Below are 18,980 nucleotides of genomic sequence, written 5' to 3'. Positions count from 1 at the left end.
GACGCCATCATTGATTACACCCCCAAGGCAGCTCCATCCACGAAAGGGTGCCACGTCACGAAACAACTTTGGAAACCCAAACGGCGCAGTCTGCATTTATGCCTAAAAACGGCGCTGCAATGATGACAGTCTCCAAAACTGCCACCTGTCAGCCACACTCTGACAAGCAGCAACCAAGCATGTCAAGAGGAAACCAAGGGACAGCCATCTCCTCGACGGGTCTTCGAGGACACCATCCGACCACCCTTGGCTCTTATCCCCAGCAGCAACCTTTTCCCTCGCAGACTTAGTCGTACGACGAGATCCCAATTGACGACCAACATTCGCGCTCTTGCTCGGCCAGCCTCTTGGCTAAAGTCATCACTCTCACAAGACTAATGACTTGGGGGGCTCCTGTTCTGGCCTGGGCCGAGCAGGCCCAGCTCCCCTCACTAGCCGAGCAGGCCCAATTCATTGGGCCCATTTACTGGATAACCGTCAAGGAGTTATCCACGCGCGAAGACCACGCGTCACGCAGCGGGGGATTCGGTCAACCACCTCCGAACCCTACGCTATGATCATCCAGAACATGGGTCACCTGCTGACTCAGCCCTAGCACAAGGACGTTCTGGCAGTTTCCTAGCACGTGGGCCTCCAATTAGATTCGGCCCAATTAGGAAACCTTGGCCCAGCGCTGGGGGCTATAAATACCCTCTCTCACCAGAGGGTCAGGTATTCTATTCCATTCTATTCACTCTCAACCCTCATTCTCTGATAGCTACGAACTTAAGCATCGGAGAACCTTGCAGGTACCCCCCCATCTTGCTCTCCAAGCCAGATTCTGCTGCCTTGACGATTCTTCTGATCAGGTACGATCAGAAAGGATATATTATTTTAAAATATAATACTCAATATAATGATGATTAAAAATAAACTACTACTAAAATGACGGCATAATCTTAATTATAACTAATAAAGCAAGGTTATTCATGTTCCTAATTGTTTTTTTGCATGTTAAATTATGGCTAATCCTAGAAAAAAGATAAATATTAATTGCTCTAATATCTAACTTATTACGCGTGCATTTTCAAAACTTAACATCATTGTTTGTTTTTAAGTTGTGATTTTATTCTGCAGATGACATTGTAAAAGAGTTCCTAGAGTTAGGTTTTAACATTTTTTCACTTTTTTGTTTTTTTATTTTTGGAGTAAAATAGAAAATTTTATTACCAAAACAGTTAATACACGCCGATCATACAAAGATCCAGGCTGCTAACGAAACAAAATCACAAGATGGACAAGATACACCACTCAACTAATAGCCATTGTATCCATACTCACATGGTTCTTCAATGCTCTTTTAGAACAAGCTCTAATACCTATAGTATGTTTGATCTTCATAATAATGTCCCTAGTAACCTGACTTTGGCCAAATTTTTTTTCATTACGAAGCTGCCATAGCTGGTAAGTGACTTCAGCAATAGCCAACCTAAGAAGGCAGCGTCTCCATCCCTTTTTCGCTGTTTCAATAGAGAGCCACTGCTTCTCCTCCTCCCAACTTTTACATCTTCGATTATAGCCAATCCATTCCATGATTTGCACCCAAACATGACTAGTAAACCTGCAAAGAAAGAACAGATGCTCGATACTTTCAGTTTGATCACAAAAACTACAAATTCCATCTGTTTGAATATTGATCTTCCTCAATCTATCTTTGGTTGGAAGCCGGTTCAGAATAGCTAGCCAAAGAGTGAAACATGCCCTTGGTCTCGCATAGTTTTGAAACAGAATCTTCCTCCAAGTCTGATTAGTATAGCTTCCCCTCAGTTCCTTATACATGGCATTGGTGTTAAACTGGTTCTTCTGAATACTATCTTTCCAATACTCACTCTGCGTAGTAAGCCCTCTGACCTTAACTATACTCTTGAGCATCCACGAGCTGGCAATCTTAGGCTCCCACTGCATTATGCTATCACCTTTAAGATAGTAAGCTCCAATCCACCCAATCCATAACATCAGATTTCATATGGAGATTCCACAACAACTTTAGGATTGTAGCTTTGTTCCACTCTCTAAGATATGTCAAATTTAACCCACCTGCATTAGTAGGAAGACAGATTTTATCCCAGGCCACAAGGGCTTTTCTTCCCACAACTCTGCCAGACCAGAGAAATTTGTTGCATATCACTTCTATTCTCTGAATAATTTTCTTGAGGAGGGGGAAAGCTTGCATCCAATATCCAGCTATGGACATCAAAGTACTTTTGACAAGCTGCTTCCTACCTGCATAACTAAGCATACTAGCTGACTAGTGTTGAATTTTCTCAAGCATTCTGTCAATAATTGGTTGACATTGATTGATTGTGAGCTTTCTTGTGGATAAAGGAACCCCCAAGTATTTGAATGGTAGTTTACCCACACCAAACCTGATGGCAGTAGTAAGATCATGCTGCATCTGATCAGTCAGGCCACCAAAGTATATTTTGCATTTTGTTGGGTTTGCCCTCAAACCAGTAGCCTCAGAGAATTGGTGGAACTTATCCATCATATGCCTAATAGAATTCCCATCACCTCTTGCAAACAATAACAAGTCATCTGCAAAGCATATGTTTGTAATTCCAAGCTTAGCACATCTGGGGTGGACTTTAAAGCCAGCTTCCTGTTTGAGAGAGCCAAGGTGCCTATGTAAGTATTCCATGACAAGAGTAAAAAGCAGAGGTGAGATTGGGTCACCCTGTCTCAGCCCTCTTTTTGCTTGGAGAACTTTGCTCACTTGCCCATTTACTAAGTATCTGTATGAGACTCCTCTAACCATGATCATGATCCACCTAACAAACTGATTGGGGAAGTTCATTTCCTGCATTATTTGCTCCAGAGAATCCCACTCCACAGTATCATAGACTTTCTGCAAATCAATTTGAATCGTGCACCTGGGTGATAGATGTTTCCTATTGTAACCTCTCAATAATTCAAATGCCAGGATGATATTATCATGAATTGTTTTCCCAGGTAGGAAGGCAGTTTGGCTATCATCAACAACTGAGTTTATCACTGTGTTTAACCTTGTTGTGAGGACTTTGGAAATAATTTTGTACAAGGTGGTACAACATGCTATAGGCCTCATATCTTTCATGGATTTAGCCTCTTTAGTCTTGGGGATCAGAGTTACAAGAGCACAATTGACAGCCCTATACATCCTGTTATTCACAAAGAAATCATGCACTACCTTCATAACATCATTTTTTATAATTGTCCAATTGGCTTTATAGAACTTAGAATTATATCCATCCACACCTGGTGCTTTAGAGTCTCCCATACTATTGATGGCCTTCCAAACTTCAGCTTCAGTCCCAGGGCCAATAAGACTATCATGTTGCTCTCTACTAAGTTGAGCACCACCTCTCAAACTACAAATATCCACATGGCTTCTTTGTATAGCAGTTTGGCCAATAAGCTTTGAGTAGAAAGATATTACCTCCATCTCAATGTCTTTCTGGTCAGTTAGCCTATTTCCATGTGCATCTTCTAGTTCCTGGATCTGGACTTGCTTGTTCTTGGACTTAAGATTTGCATAGAAATAAGCATTATTTCCATCTCCTAGATTAATCCAATCACACTTGAGCTTCTGTTGCAGAATCTTTTCTTCCAGTTCAAAGCTTTTCATCACTTCATCAGTCCAGTACTTAACAGTTTGACACAGGGTTTGATTCATCTGATCAGAGGCTAGCAGTGTTTGGGCTTGACCCAGTTTCTCTCTACTCATTTTCAGATTTCTGATTCCCTCAGTCATTTTCCAAGTCAAACCTTTCATGCTATACTGTAACTTATATAGGTTCTTCCAAAAATGTTCCATTGGATTGCCTCTATCAAGATGCATCCAGTTTGCCCTTAAAACTTGAATAAAATTAGCATGGCCAGCTATACAATTTAGGAATTTAAATCTATGTTTGATTTTCTTCACAGTTTGAATGCTATCCAACTTAATTCTCAAAGGGGTATGGTCAGATATATTGGGATTGAGCACCTCAACATTACTATTAGGGAACATTCTGTGCCATTCAGCATTAACAAGATCCCTATCAATTCTGGAACTAATAGGATTAGCAACCTGCTTGTTTGACCAAGTGAACCAAGATCCTATAGTTTCATGTTCTAAGAGATTGCTATTAGCCATCATATTTTCCATATCAATATACTCAGCCAAATGTATCTCATTGCCACCAATTCTATCACCTACTTTCAGAATGTTGTTGAAATCTCCTACAACCATCCAAGGTCCCTGAAGGTGGGCACTTATTCTATTGAGGTCCTGCCATAAAATCCTTCTATTATTAAGCTGATTGTGAGCATACACAGTGGTGAGGTGATGAGATAGAGTACCATCCTTGGTATAAACAGCACTATGTATTAACTGATCAGTTTTCTCACTAGGGATTATGCTCCAAATATTAGGATCCCATGCTATCCAAATCCTCCCATTCACATGATGATCATAGTTATCACTGAAATCCCAGTTAAACCCTAGTCTCTTCCTAATAGATTCACTATTACTAGCCTTGACCCTAGTTTCAAGTAAATCTAGACAACTAACCTGTAGTTTCTTGAGGTGGACTCCAACCTCCAGGCATCTAGCAGTTTTATTGAGGCCTCTCACGTTCCAGCAAATCATGTAACACCCTCAATCTGAGAGCTCTCTCCTACCAGAAGTCCTTCAAATCCATTTCTGGTTTCAACACTTACTTCTGTAGGTTCCTTGCCTTTCCTACCTTTGCTCTGGATAGTTGTCCATGGTCCTTCTACAACCTTCACTTGATCTACAGGTTTGCTCACTTCATCTGAACTTTTAGGTTCCTCAGGTGGTTTCTTCTGCTCCCATACACGTTATGGTTCTTTCTTTTTCTTAATTCCATCATCCTTTTGTTTACATTCATGCCCAACCTTGTTACAACTTTGGCAAAATGGCGGTCTCCATTCATACTCCACCTATTGGATCATTTTCTCACCTTGTGGATTTCTGATCGTGATATGTTGTCGTAGTTCCTGTGTAACATCCACTTCAATGAGAACTCGTGCATATGACACCCAGAGCTTCTTTGCTGTACATTCATCAGTCATGATTGGCTTTCCTATGGCACTAGCAATTTTGCCAATGCTCTGATCCCCCCAACAATACAATGGCAACTGAGGGAACATCACCCAAATAGGTAATACCCTCAATATGTCTTCCTGCAGTGTGAACTTCGAGTTCCATTCATGGAGCAAAATTGGTTTCTTGAAGATAGAATACGGCCCTCTCATTAATACAGCATCTCTATCAGCTTTATCCTTGAAGCGAATAATGAAGTATCCCTTTTCATTATAGTACAGATCTGGTAATGTCACGAAGTTCCATGTTGTAGTCATGAATTTCTTGACTGCATTCATCGAAAGCTCATTTCCAATAGCATACATAATCAGGGCATTTTTCCAGAATTCCATCTCTGATGCTACATCCTTTTCCTCAAGTTGAACTTCAATGTCTCCATTTATGATGAGTGGCGCCGTATATGATAGTTCACTACCATTCGAAGGGAGTCTATTTCCTTTAATCACATCCACCTACAACTTTGGAGTCTGGTCAGCATCTTTCTCAGTCTCATCAAGTTTGCCCTCAATAATCGGTACCTCCTTTATCGTTTTCATTGTTTTCACCCATTTCCAGATTTGCTCGTAGTGCCTATGAATCCCTGTCCACTTGGGATTGGTGTTGACGAGAAAACTCTCACACTCGCCGGTGGAGTCATCGCCACCTTTTTCTTCGGCGGGCCACGCCCCATGTCCAATCCAAAGGATAGTCCCAAACCTAGATCCCCTCTGCCGTGGTCCCTAACCCTAAGGTTAGGAGTTTAAACCAACACCAAAGGTTCACCGTGAGTGTTTCTATCCTTTCCCTTCAGCACGCTCGTCACCGGAAAACTCAAACGTCGGAAATCGCCAATATCAATCGGAAATCGTCAGAGCCAATCACCTATTGTTTATTATAATTTGAATTTTCCATTGTTTGCACTTTTATTTTGTGTACTTGAAGATTTTGCAAAATAGTTCATATAGTTAAGTTTTAATTTTTTTTTAACTTGTATTTTTTAACATTTTTTAATTTTTATCTTGTGTATCGGAAGATTTTGCTAAAAGACTTTAATTGTTAATTTTTAATATTTTTTTAACTTTTATTTTGTGTACCAAAAAATGTTATAAAAAAAATTCTAAAATAAAAAATAATTTTGCAGAAAAAATGAAAAATTTTAATTAATAAATTATTTATACAGAGGCGGAGGCGGGGCCAGAGGCAAAGGAGAGTAGCAGGATGATGTCTGGCTCACACAGTAGTGATGCCTGTGGTTTTTTTGATGTTTGTATTTCTTTGATGATGTATGTATGTTACTTATGTTACTTTGATGATGTATTCTACATTATGACCGACATTATTTATATGATGTATTTTTTTTTAGTTTACCTACTATTGTCTTTAAAATGCATTACTTTAATTTACATTTTTGTAACCAAAATTTAGTTTTAGAATGAAATGAAATGAACATGATTTGAAAATATAGCGACTTTTTCGTAGGTGTATCTACGGAACACTCTGTTTTCACTACGTTCCGTAGATGCATCTACGAAAGGCTTCATTAACTGAAATCATTTGCTTTTAAACTATACTATACTATTTTTTAAATGATTCCGTAGATATATCTACGGAAGGAAACACATTTTTTTTTAAAATATAGATACTTTCGGATGTGCATTTACAGAATCAGAGGGCAAAATTGAAATTTCGCGTGGTATCTAAGAGATCTATTGGGTGTATTGATAAATTGTCTTAGTAAAATATCACAGGAATTGAGGGATATGGAGTAAAGTTTTCTTACTTATCTAGTTAGGCCTCTTAGGGCATCTCCATTTCTAAAACAATATATAATTAAAATTTTTTTCTCACTTACCCTCTTCTCTTATTTTCCTTATTGCTCCCATTTCAAAAAATATAATAATAATTTGACGAAAAATAATTTTTAAAAGTCAAAGTATATTACTGATAAAATTAGTTAATACAATACATATATTTAAAATAACACATAAAGACTGTGTTAATCAAAAAGATATACACTTCCAACAAATTACCAAAATATATATATACAGAAAATCCTATTCCATAGCATGCCTTTAAAATCTTGTCGTTTATTCAGATAACAACCACACTCTACTAGATATGAGAGTAAGCATTGGTTAGAGATTCGTGTAATTAACTTTTATAAATACATCATCACATTATCAAATTGCATTTTGTCTCCACTCTAGAAATGAACAACATCATTTCCACAACATGTTTGTTCCTTCTCCTTCTTCCATTAACCTCATGCACTACCAAAAACAAAGAGGTTTTCATTTTCTACTACTACTTCTTCTCTTAATTTTTTCTAATTGAAGTTTCATGATGTTAAGGTTTTTTGTTTTTTTTTTTTTGGATATTTCTCATAGGTTTATCTTGTTGAATTTGAAGAAAACACTAATGAAGATAAAACACTGCATGAAATAGAGAATACACATCACTCTTATTTGCTTTTGGTGAAAGAAACTGAGGAAGATGCTAAGGCTTCACTTCTTTATAGCTACAAGCACACTTTCAATGGCTTTGCTGCATTACTTACACCAAATGAAGCCAATAATCTCTCTGGTAATTAATAAAGTTAAATTTGATAATTAATTTAATTTCTCTAACTTTTTCTACTTTTTTGTAACTATGAAAATTATGAACATGAAACAGGAATGGAAGGAGTGGGGTCTGTGAGAAAGAGTGAGAGAAAGATATACTCATTGCATACCACTAGGTCATGGAAGTTTGTAGGGTTAGATAGGTCATTTGATTCTTATGAGGAAAAATCCAATGAAACAAATGGAGATTTATTGGCCAAAGGAAAATATGGGCAAGATATTATAGTAGGAATGATTGATAATGGTAAGTTATTACATTAATTTTATTCAACTTATAAATAATGTATTATAAATTCACATGATGACCTAATATGTTTTGGGTTTGAACTCACTTTTAAGCACTCTAGTATTAAATTTTTTTATCGAAAATTGTACAATTCATTGTGATTTTATCGAGAATAGTCCCTAAAATGATGTACAAACCATATCTAGTTTCTACTTAAAAAAGAAATTTGCAAGACAAGTCATGTGTATTTTTCCTTCCATATGTATATAGGTGTATGGCCAGACTCAAAGAGCTTCAGTGATGAAGGGATGGGACCTGTTCCACAAAAATGGAAAGGAGTGTGCCAAAATGGAACTGAATTTGGTTCAACTAATTGCAATAGGTGAGTCATATTTTTCTTTATAATTTTACCATTTGAACTTCTACTACAATTTTTCTTCTATCATATTTATATTTATATGATAATACTCACTTATTTTATTAAATTTTATTAAATGCATATTTATATTTTTTAACTGGTTGATTTATAAATATCAATAATTTATGTATATTAATTAAAAATAAAAATATTTGTTGTCATTAGAGATTGAACTCTACACTAGTAGTTTTCACTCATTTAACTCAATCAACACATATTAGTTGAGTCATTTAACTCACTCGAAAAATTTATATTTGTTTATATAATAACATTTAATTTTAAATTAATTAATTTTGTAAAATTGAATCAGATTAAAAATAAATTGAAGATACAATAATTTATGATTTAATTCATTAAGTGTGTGTTTGATTTTTCGGTGATAAAAAATAATTTTATATTAATTAGTTTTTCAAAATAAATTTTATTTAAAATTTAGTTGAATATAAAATAACTTATATTTTGATATATTTAGGAAAAGGTGGGCCAAATAAAAAAATTTGATATAAAAATCATGTTTGAGTTAAAAAGTTATAAATTTCAGTATTAAATTAATTCAACTTTGGATTTAAAGTAAAATCTATTCAAAATTAATCAAACATATTAAAATCATGTTTAGCTACACCAAACATAGGCTATGAAAAAACTGATCAAACAATAAATGTCAATATAAAACTCAATTATATATACAAAAGCTTCAATTTCTAAATTTAAGTTGCAATCAATTTTATAGAATTTAACAAAAATAATTTTATTTGAAAAAAAATTAAGCATATCAAAACAATTATATATTGATTAAAATAAATGCTCATTTAAAAGTGGAACCACTATTTATAAGGAATTTGCTTTATGGGTCTACTTAATTAAGGTTAGTTTCATTTGAAATTAAAAAACAAGGTTGGTCCATTTTATTTCCTAAACAAACTACATTTATATATTTCTTTTGTTCTTTTTTATTTGTTAGAAATTATGTCTAAAATGAAAACAGGATAATTGTCTTTTGAAATGAAAGTTATTTCATTAAACTTTAGAACCTTTGAATAGGCTTCTTTCTTACATACTAACCAACATAATTAGTAGTTTCTTTTTCTAATTACTATTATAATATTGTACTGAACATTATTTATTAACTTGAACATTACGAAAGCAAAAGTTCCTTTCACCATCTGTTGCATAAATTATGAACATGTCATATTCATGGTATATAAATATTCATACACTTAGGAAAATGTGTAGAGAACAATATCCATTATATCCTTACATAGTAAAAGGCCTTATTTCTAAAGGTGAAATATTGTATACATCATCAAGTTGCTAAGAATTATATTTTTTAATCAATAAAGCAGAATAAATGTTAAGACCAAGTTAGACAAAAGTTCATAAGCATCCCTTGCTTCTTACTAGAATATTAGAATTTGGGTTAGACCCTCCCTTTGCAAGTTTATGGAAGTTAAAGTCATGAACAAGGTTTTAAAAATAACGACATTTGTAAAGACTTTCGTGATTTCAATCAGTATATATGTTGCGACACTGATTGCAGTCGTCTAGTTTGTTAAATTAACATGGTCGATATCGGTATTTTTTGGTATCGTTTTATCGTGGTAATTATCGTTTTTATAATACCTTGGTAATGGCATACACATACATAAGGTGAATTAGACACAATGATAGAGACCAAAGAAAGCATTTTCTGGACCAGCTTTCACATTATGTGGTGTTATTATATTCTGAATAGGATACATCTATAGAGAGTTTATTCGTTTAAAAAACTTTTGTCCTTTTGACTTGATTGTTTTTGGCTTCTTTTATTCTCTCATCTCGTGAGTCCCTACCCTATATTCTCCTTTTGCTATTCAAGACACAAGACCATGTCTATTCCATTTTTTAACTTGTTTCTTTTAGGTTCTGTCACTTCCTTTTCTCCCAGCTTTTGTGATACTCCAAATCTCATTTAGTCTATATAGAGATGATTGAATTGAAGGAAAAAGATAATGGTATGGTCCTATTATTGAAGAAATATACTGAAAACGGTCAATGAATGTTAAAATATCCAAAACATATGCACGAGAAAGAGAGAGAAAGTTTGTGAGATAAAACATTTTTTGTCAGTGGAAATTTGGATTTTAGACTGATACAAATTATGTTTCTCTCTGACAAGTCATGCCTTGCTTCTTCGTGATGTTATTGGTTGTGTCTTGTGTGTGCTTTTTTTATATTATATTAAGAAATAAGTATTTTGATTAAGTACTAGTATATATCAAGAAGATTTTTGGTCTATGTAGTATCTAAACTATGATTTTAAGTTGAGGTTACAACTATTACGTTGCGATTGTGCTCATTGCGATTGTTATAATTACAATGTACACTGTGTGTTCGTTATGACGTCAATTATAATTAAGAAGAGTTTGAAATATATTTTTTAAAAAGCATTCAATGTTACGATTTTTAGCAGTAAATTGAGTTTTGATTTTTAATGAAATTATTAAAAACTTAAGTGAAGTAAGTTGTTTGATGCAGTTTTTAATGTAAAATGACTAGTGATTTCAAATCATACTGCAATTGCGCTCTGGTATGATTGCGGAAACTACCGTATCACCAATATTACGGAACACAATTTAAAATCATGATCTGGACATCATAACAAAATCTGAGCTTTGGCTGGTCTATGAATTTTGTAGAAAAAAATCGATTTCATTAGAGACAGAGTGGATAAGCGGAAAAAAACCCAAAATTTAAAAACGGCGACAGATATTAAAAAATAATACAAAGTTTGAGAGCGGGGTTGGAGGCAGTTTTAGAAGGCAAGAAAGAGATGGTAATGCTGAAAAACCACTCCTTTCCCGCCTTATTGTCATACCTAGTAATATCAAGTATCAATTAATCAATTGAATCATTAAGTGAACTATAAACAATAATTTGCCATCAAGAAAAATTAGTCTAAGTAACATTTTTTCCCATGCAGAAAGATAATTGGAGCAAGGTACTACTTGCAAGGTTATGAAAGTATCTATGGTCCTTTAAACGAAACAGATGATTACAAATCAGCTCGTGACAAAGACGGTCATGGAACACACACGTCATCAATAGTAGCAGGGCGAGCAGTTCCTAATGCATCAGCACTCGGAGGCTTCGCCAGAGGCACTGCCATTGGCGGAGCCCCATTAGCCCGCCTTGCAATATACAAAGCATGTTGGGCGATAAAAGGAAAACCGAAAAACGAAGGAAACCTTTGCACAAACATTGATATGCTTAAAGCTATAGATGATGCAATTGAGGATGGTGTTGATGTTATAAGTATTTCAATTGGGTTTCCTGAGCCAGTGAAATATGATGATGATGTTATTGCTAAGAGTTCTTTACAAGCTGTTAGGAAAAACATTGTTGTTGTTTGTAGTGCTGGAAATGCTGGTCCTGTTCCTCATAGTTTGTCTAATCCTGCTCCTTGGATTATTACTGTTGGTGCTAGTACGGTTGATCGTTCTTTTGTTGCTCCGATTAAGCTTAGCAATGGCACAATCATTGAGGTAAATTTCAAATTCATTTCAAAAATTGATTGAGAAGTGTTTGAAACATGTTAATCTTCTATTACATGTTCGGTCTGCAACTGCATTAGAAACCGCATCAGATGATTTCATAGTAGAGTGACATTGTGGTGCCACTTTATGTGTCAAAATATAAAGATGTAACGCAATGTGTGTCGCAATCGCAACCAATATAACTGGTGTACATATTGCGTGATGTAAATTTCTTGATATTGAGTTCGATTCCAATTTAAAAAGTCTTGTTTGAACTTGAATTAACTTTTATCTATTGTTGATTAATTACAGGGAAGATCCATTACACCACTCCACAAAGAAAACATTTTCCGTCCATTAGTTCTAGCTAGTGATGTTGAATATGCAGGCATAACAAGTGCTAATTCTTCAGGGTACATTTTACTATTGCTAATTTTACATCTTATATGTATGTAAATCTTAATTCAATTGACAAAAACCGTATTGTCACCAGAGTTCGAACCCTGGCTCTCACTAGTTCGAGTCCTAACTCACACTGTTGTATGTATGTGTTTCGGGTAGTCATGACCACTTCGTCTACAAATCAATTTTTTACCTCGTATATATTTATATATAGTATTTATACTATTAGCTAATGATAAATCTAATTCAAAGGTTATCTCTTTATTTAATTATTTCATGATGCAGGTTTTGTCTAGACAATACTCTTGACCCTATAAAAGTAAAAGGGAAGATAGTTTTGTGTATGAGAGGGATTGGTGGAAGACTGAAAAAAGGGTTGGAAGTTGAAAGAGCTGGTGGTTTTGGTTTCATACTTGGGAACAATAAAACTTATGCAAATGATTTAGCTTCTGATCTTCATTTTATTCCAGCCACTGCAGTTACCTATGAGAACACCTTAAAACTTATTCAATATATTAATTCTACCCTTAATTCAATGGCACAACTTTTGCCTGGAACAACTGTGTTAGATACCAAACCAGCACCCTCTATGGCCTTGTTCTCTAGTAGAGGTCCTAATATAATTGACCCTAACATTCTAAAGGTAATTAATTCCATCGACACATTTTTCGCAATATGTATTTCAACTCCGTGCAATTATGCAATCAGCAGTATTGATGGCCGTTGAATCAAAGATTAGGCGGATTTAAATTTTACAAGGATTTTGATATTTAGGCTGTCTGATCTTTTATTCTACGCCTATTGAGGTGGTTGATAGCAAGTTATGTAATATCAACACCTCTGAATAAAGGTGTGCAATGTCGATGTGTTAGTGTCGTGTCTGTGTTTGTGTTAGTATTATATGTAACCTTTCAATTGCTTTGTGGAAATTTTCAGCCTGACATAACAGCACCAGGAGTAGACATATTGGCAGCATGGACAGCTGAAGATGGACCTACAAGAATGACTGATCATGATAATAGAGTTGTTAAGTACAATATCTTCTCAGGAACATCAATGTCTTGTCCTCATGTTTCTGCTGCATCTGTTCTTCTCAAAGCCATGCACCCTACTTGGACTCCTGCTGCTATTAGGTCTGCCCTAATGACTTCAGGTAAATTCAGTATCACCATATGCCGATTACGTTTAAATCATTCATTTTTTAAAATTATAACCAATGTCGACGTGTGAGTGTCATGTCTGTGTCAGAGACCGTACTTCATAGATTTTGTTTTATTATTCTTGCAGCAAAAACAACAGACAATACAGGAACCACTATAACAGATGAAACAGGAAACCCTGCAACACCTTTCGCAATGGGTTCTGGTCACTTCAACCCTAAAAGAGCATCAAATCCCGGACTCATTTACGATGCATCCTTCAATGATTATCTTCTTTACCTTTGTAATCTGAAATTAACACAAAACATAAGCATAACATATACTTGTCCAAATCCATTACCTCAACCATTTGACCTCAATTATCCATCAATACAAATCCATAAACTCAATTACACCAAGACTATAACAAGGACAGTGACCAATGTTGGTAGAAGCAAAAGTGTTTACAAGTTTATTTCAAAGCCACCAAAGGAGTTTAGCATGAAAGCCACTCCTAGTGTTTTGAAATTTACATATGTTGGACAGAAAAGAAATTTTGTCATCACAGTGACAGAAAATAGAGAGGAGTTAGCAAGTGAAAGTGATTCTGAGAAGTACTTTTTTGGATGGTATAGTTGGACTGACAGATATCATGTTGTGAATAGTCCAGTGGCAGTGTCTTTTCAATAAGAAATGTATTCTTGTACTCTTTATAGTAATTATTCTGAGAAATTATTGGAGAATTATTAGAGAGGAATGAGAGACAAGATCACAACTAATTAGATAGGATAAAGATTTTAGTATTATTTTTAGCATTTATATTAGGCATTGTTTGAGCCCATTTTTTTACTTGTCTAATGATGAAGTGTGATAGTATTGTTACTTTTTGATGCTTTGGATGATGGAGGTGTTTAGATTATTTTAAGTTTATATTATTATGATTTATGATGTAACCAACTGTTTAAGTGTTTGAAGACTTGAAAAAGCAATTTATAAGCTATTTTCCATTTATGGAAAATTCATCCTTATTTCTCTTTGATTCTAAAATTGTTAATGCACAAATTCTTGTCATACAAGCCAACAAGTAGTGGGTCTAAGGAAAGCGGTTAGACTCATCAAGATTCAAATTGTAATTGAAACAAATATTATATCCGGTGTTTAGTAAGTCTCAATAAAAATTATATGAATTCTATAAAAAAATTGTGTTACAAATATTCTTTGAATAAGGGCTTAATTAAACTACCCAAAGATAAATTAGATTATATAATGATAGTGGAGTGAGTGAACTTTCCGATGTGGTGGTCGAGTGATTTCTACGCTTAGGTTAATGAATGAATGAGAAAATAATTTGAATATACGAATGAATGAATTTCTAGAATAACATGTGTTGTACTTTATATAAGGCGGGCGGTTAAAAATCGTCTCCATCAAATTCGGTGCCTCATGCAAGTGGTCGTGTGATCCGATCCAACGATGGAATGTGTGCTGGAGGCCGAAATTATGTGTTCTCCGCTAGGTGAGATCTCACAAGTTCCACACGCTTTTCTATGTGATAGTTGTTATTGGGTCTTTCAATGTAAGCTTTGTCAACGTCTAGAGGAATTAACTTGCCACCCCCCCCCCCTTTTTAGACCTGCCACCCCCCAATTTTTAGAGAATTTCTTTACCCACCTCCTTACTTTCTTGGTCACCCCTGGTGAAATCTCCAAAATACCCCCTGTTTCGGAAATGCATTTCCGAAAACGTGTCTTTTTTGATGAAAAAAAACTGATTTCGGAAATGTACATCCGAAATAATGTTTTTTTTTTCAGAAAATGGGTGAATTTGGAAGTGCATCTCCGAATTCACCCCCCTTGAAAGAATTCGGAAATGTACTTCCGAAATAAGGTCTGTACAGAAGAAAAATAACAAACACCAACGATTCGATTTATTTAACGGATGAAGATTACATCGATCACATTACATAAGATTAAAGTTACATATTGTTAAACATGGGTAGGTGAGGATGAGTCAACATTTTGATAACGTCGGCCCCCGATCTTTGAAGTTTCGCATCCAACTCGATCGGACCCTTCGAAGAAAATCGGTCGAAAGTTGTCCACAAAACCGCTAAATCTTCGTCGTTCTTGATCTCAAAAGGTGTGAACTCAACGTCTCCGTCGTCGTTAAGCGATGGTGAACGGTACTCGAGCTTGACAACCTTTCGATTTTCCGGATATTGCAATAGCGTGTTGAGGGACGTTATCAAGTCTGCAAACGGCGTGTCGCGCAAGAAGCGGAATTGGAACGACATCGGGTAGCCACTGGTGAAGTAGACGAATGCTAGGTGGGGGTAGGTTTGTGTCATTTGTGTTTTGTGGTGTGAAGAGGATGAAGAAGAGTGTGTTGTATTTATAGACTTATTGGAGTAATAATGGCCCAACAAACCTTATCCTGCATTCAGTGGAAGTTTCGGAAATGAACTTCCGAAATTAGGCTGAAAACAAGTATATTTCGGAAGTTCATTTCTGAATTATGCAGAAACAAAGGTGAATTTTGCATTTTGTGCATTGCATTCTATTTTGTGTTAACTATACCAAAAGCATTCAAAATAGGCATAAAATAGGCAATGACAACATAAAACATACTTATATTATATATGTATTGAATCAGTCCGATTTTACATGGTAAACGAAAATACATACAAAAAAGACACGTACTGGTCATTACAAACAAAAAACGGCCCGGTAAAAACTAAAAGTCGCCGAACCAATCGGTGGCGCCTAAATCTAAAATAGGTATGTTCTTCGACCGCTCTCTATTTTGCTCACGCTCTTGGCTCATCATTTCTTCAAACTCCGCCATTCTTGAAAAGAAAGGATCCGGCCAAGTCTCCGCCTCATTTGAATGATGTGTCATCCATTGACAAGAAGTAGCCGATATAGGACACCCCGGTTTCAAAAAAACTTGCACGAAGTGCCGCGATCTTAGATGCCCGATGCATATGATGCGGCTCGACGTGTCCAATGGCAGTCGACTATGAAGTGGAAAGAATGTCTCACATAGTCCAAATCTCGTCAAATCGACACACACCCGATCATATGCACTTGCTATTAGATGGCCCATATCGGCGAATGACATCCACTTTGAAACCGGAACGATACCGGTAAGTGATGGAACAAGTGAATCATGGAGTTTCTCAAAGTTTTCTTGATTTTCATATAGTCGGTCGTAGATGTCCCGATGCGAAGTCAACTCCGAAAGAAGTTCCCGTCGAATTAAAGTGTGATTTTCTTCCCCTTTACCGAGCAGACCCGCAACGGCCCGATATCCACAATTGTCGTCGCCTCCAACATCAACTATGTTATCGATATATTTGTGCATAAAAAGTGGCATCTCATCAATGTAGATAATGGGTGATTTTTTGATCGGCGGTGTGCGAGGTGGCTTCGAAATATGGGCTCCTTTGTTACCACTACACTTGGACTTCGGTGTCGGTGAATCCGGGAACAATGCATCAACATGTTCAATGTAGGAAGGAGATCGTTTTGTTGATGTGTCTTCTTGTGTATTTTTGGACTTTTTCGGTGCACCTTTCGTATTAACCGATTGAGATGGCGGTTTCAAATCGGTGGTCTCCGGAAATGCAATTTTTCGTAATTGTTCTTTTATGTGCATTTTCATTGTATCATCCGCTTTAGAAAACTTATCCATTATCACTTCCAACTCGTCGGAGATGGTGATTTTGGAATCATTTTCTTTCGGCGGGTCAAAATCATCAAAACGAAGCTTCTTCCAATGGTTGATTACCTCATCCATGCTTATCGGTGAATTCAACTTCATTTTTTTAGAAAGTATACAAGCACATGGAAGGCCGTATGTCTTTCTAATGGTGCACCCACATTTAGAACTATCCGGACCCGTAGTCTCCGCCCGCTTCTCTTCATGAAACATAAAATTCAAACCCGAACGGGATATGTTGTAAATCAATTGGGAGAATAGAAGTTGGCCCTTAAACCGATGTTCCATAACCGTCTTGCTCCGACCGAACGATGTTTGAATTTCATTGTGTTGGTTTTGGAGCATTTGGTTCACGGTGTCCCATCCCCTACACAAATCTCCCTTGCTATCACCCAACCACCTCTTCAAGACTGCATGTGCGGATTCAACTCGGTTAGTCGTGGTGCAACCAAGATGTCTTACTCGATCCGTCCAAGCACAAACAACTTTTTCCTTTACTTTGCCAAGGATGGTGGATTCGACATAATGACAAAAGTCTTAATGGAAACGCACAAAGACCTAAAGTGTACCAATTTCTCGGTATACACCTCTTCGGAGTGTGCATCTAAAATCTCCCTCCATGCGGCCATAATCCTATCCACCAAAACACCGGCTTTGATAACTTTACCGTTTTCATCCGGCCTATCTTTTGTCCCAACCGCGGGTTTGAGCTTACTTCTCATGTTGCAAGTTATGTCATACCGGCAAAGTAATGCGGTCGATGTCGGGAAGACGGTATCGACCGCATTCATAAAAGCATTGTCCCGGTCGGTAACAATGACATTTGGCATAACCTTTTGATCAACCAACAAAGACTTGCATATTCCCAACGCCCATGTAAATTTATCTTCTTTTTCACACTCCAAAAAAGCAAACCCGACCGAATATGTCTTGTCAGTCGAGGTCACACCGACAATCTCTAGAAGAGGAAGCCTATACTTGTTGGTCTTGTACGTCGAATCCATCATAAGAACGGTTGGAAATGTGTTAAACAATTTGATACTTTTGGAATGAGTCCAAAAAATGTCACGCACCGTAACTTTGTCCTCGGACGTTTGGAAGCTTGACACGTATTGGTTATCGCCTAATAGTTTCAAAAGTTGTTGCATTTCCGACCGAGGACCCATTTTCAAGACTTTAAGATTGTGTCGTTCATTGTAAACTTGCTTGAAATTTTAAACGCTATCCGGTTTTTTACGCTTCAAATCGACAAGTATGTTGCGAGGCGCCACTTTGACTATCGTTAAATCTGAAATCACATTCTTCGCTTCGCGGGACAAACGACACGCCATTGGATGCCCGTGTAACTTGGCATCCAAGGCATGATTATGAATTCCACAAATGACGCTTAAACGCCACAAATCATTAACCCTCTGAGTCGCGCGGAACTTAAACGGACACCCACTTTCTCGATCCCGTATCTTCGTGTTTTAACACCCGGTTTGTTTGTACATAACTCCCACCCCGCTCGCAATTCAAAATGACAAAAGCTTTTTGTCTACTATTTCCATTGTTAGACCTTAAAATAACAATTCCAAATCCAAGTTTACTAGCTTCGTTACGAACCCAATCAAGCAATTGTTCACGACTACCGAAGCTCCGATCATTTGTAAATTGTTGTCGTACATCAACCGCATTGATCATAGATTTAACATCGATAACCGGATCGTTATTAACGTTGACAACTTCCGGAACTACTACGTCATCGTCGACAATGTTGTCCGGATGCACCATACCTAACATATGCAAAAATTAGCAAAATTGGCCAAAACTGTTTTTTTACTGCCAGGGCTTATTTC

The 18,980-nt window shown here is 36.4% G+C and overlaps 2 protein-coding genes across 2 annotated transcripts; one reads left to right on the top strand and one right to left on the bottom strand.

The window, feature by feature from the left end:
• Positions 1-1,290: 1,290 nt before the first annotated feature.
• On the bottom strand, positions 1,291-1,944 carry LOC131634784 (uncharacterized). Its single transcript, XM_058905408.1, has one exon. The coding sequence runs from the start codon at positions 1,942-1,944 to the stop codon at positions 1,291-1,293; it is 654 nt and encodes a 217-aa protein (XP_058761391.1).
• Positions 1,945-7,249: 5,305 nt separating this feature from the next.
• On the top strand, positions 7,250-14,637 carry LOC131634774 (subtilisin-like protease SBT5.6). Its single transcript, XM_058905399.1, has 9 exons — positions 7,250-7,391; positions 7,492-7,687; positions 7,778-7,969; positions 8,222-8,333; positions 11,329-11,890; positions 12,194-12,294; positions 12,569-12,926; positions 13,220-13,436; positions 13,571-14,637. The coding sequence occupies exons 1-9, from the start codon at positions 7,314-7,316 to the stop codon at positions 14,110-14,112; spliced, it is 2,358 nt and encodes a 785-aa protein (XP_058761382.1). The 5' UTR covers positions 7,250-7,313; the 3' UTR covers positions 14,113-14,637.
• The last annotated feature ends 4,343 nt before the right edge of the window (positions 14,638-18,980 follow it).

Source organism: Vicia villosa, unplaced genomic scaffold (genome assembly GCF_029867415.1).
Source record: "Vicia villosa cultivar HV-30 ecotype Madison, WI unplaced genomic scaffold, Vvil1.0 ctg.001349F_1_1, whole genome shotgun sequence".
Lineage (NCBI taxonomy): Eukaryota > Viridiplantae > Streptophyta > Magnoliopsida > Fabales > Fabaceae > Vicia > Vicia villosa.
This window is presented reverse-complemented; position numbering and strand designations above follow the sequence as displayed.

Coding starts and splice junctions, on each gene's coding strand:
- LOC131634784 (XM_058905408.1), bottom strand. CDS start 1,944: ATGCAGTGGGAGCCTAAGATTGCCAGCTCGTGGATGCTCAAGAGTATA.
- LOC131634774 (XM_058905399.1), top strand. CDS start 7,314: ATGAACAACATCATTTCCACAACATGTTTGTTCCTTCTCCTTCTTCCA. Junction 7,970..8,221: donor AGTAGGAATGATTGATAATG/GTAAGTTATTAC, acceptor ATATGTATATAG/GTGTATGGCCAGACTCAAAG. Junction 13,437..13,570: donor GTCTGCCCTAATGACTTCAG/GTAAATTCAGTA, acceptor TTATTCTTGCAG/CAAAAACAACAGACAATACA.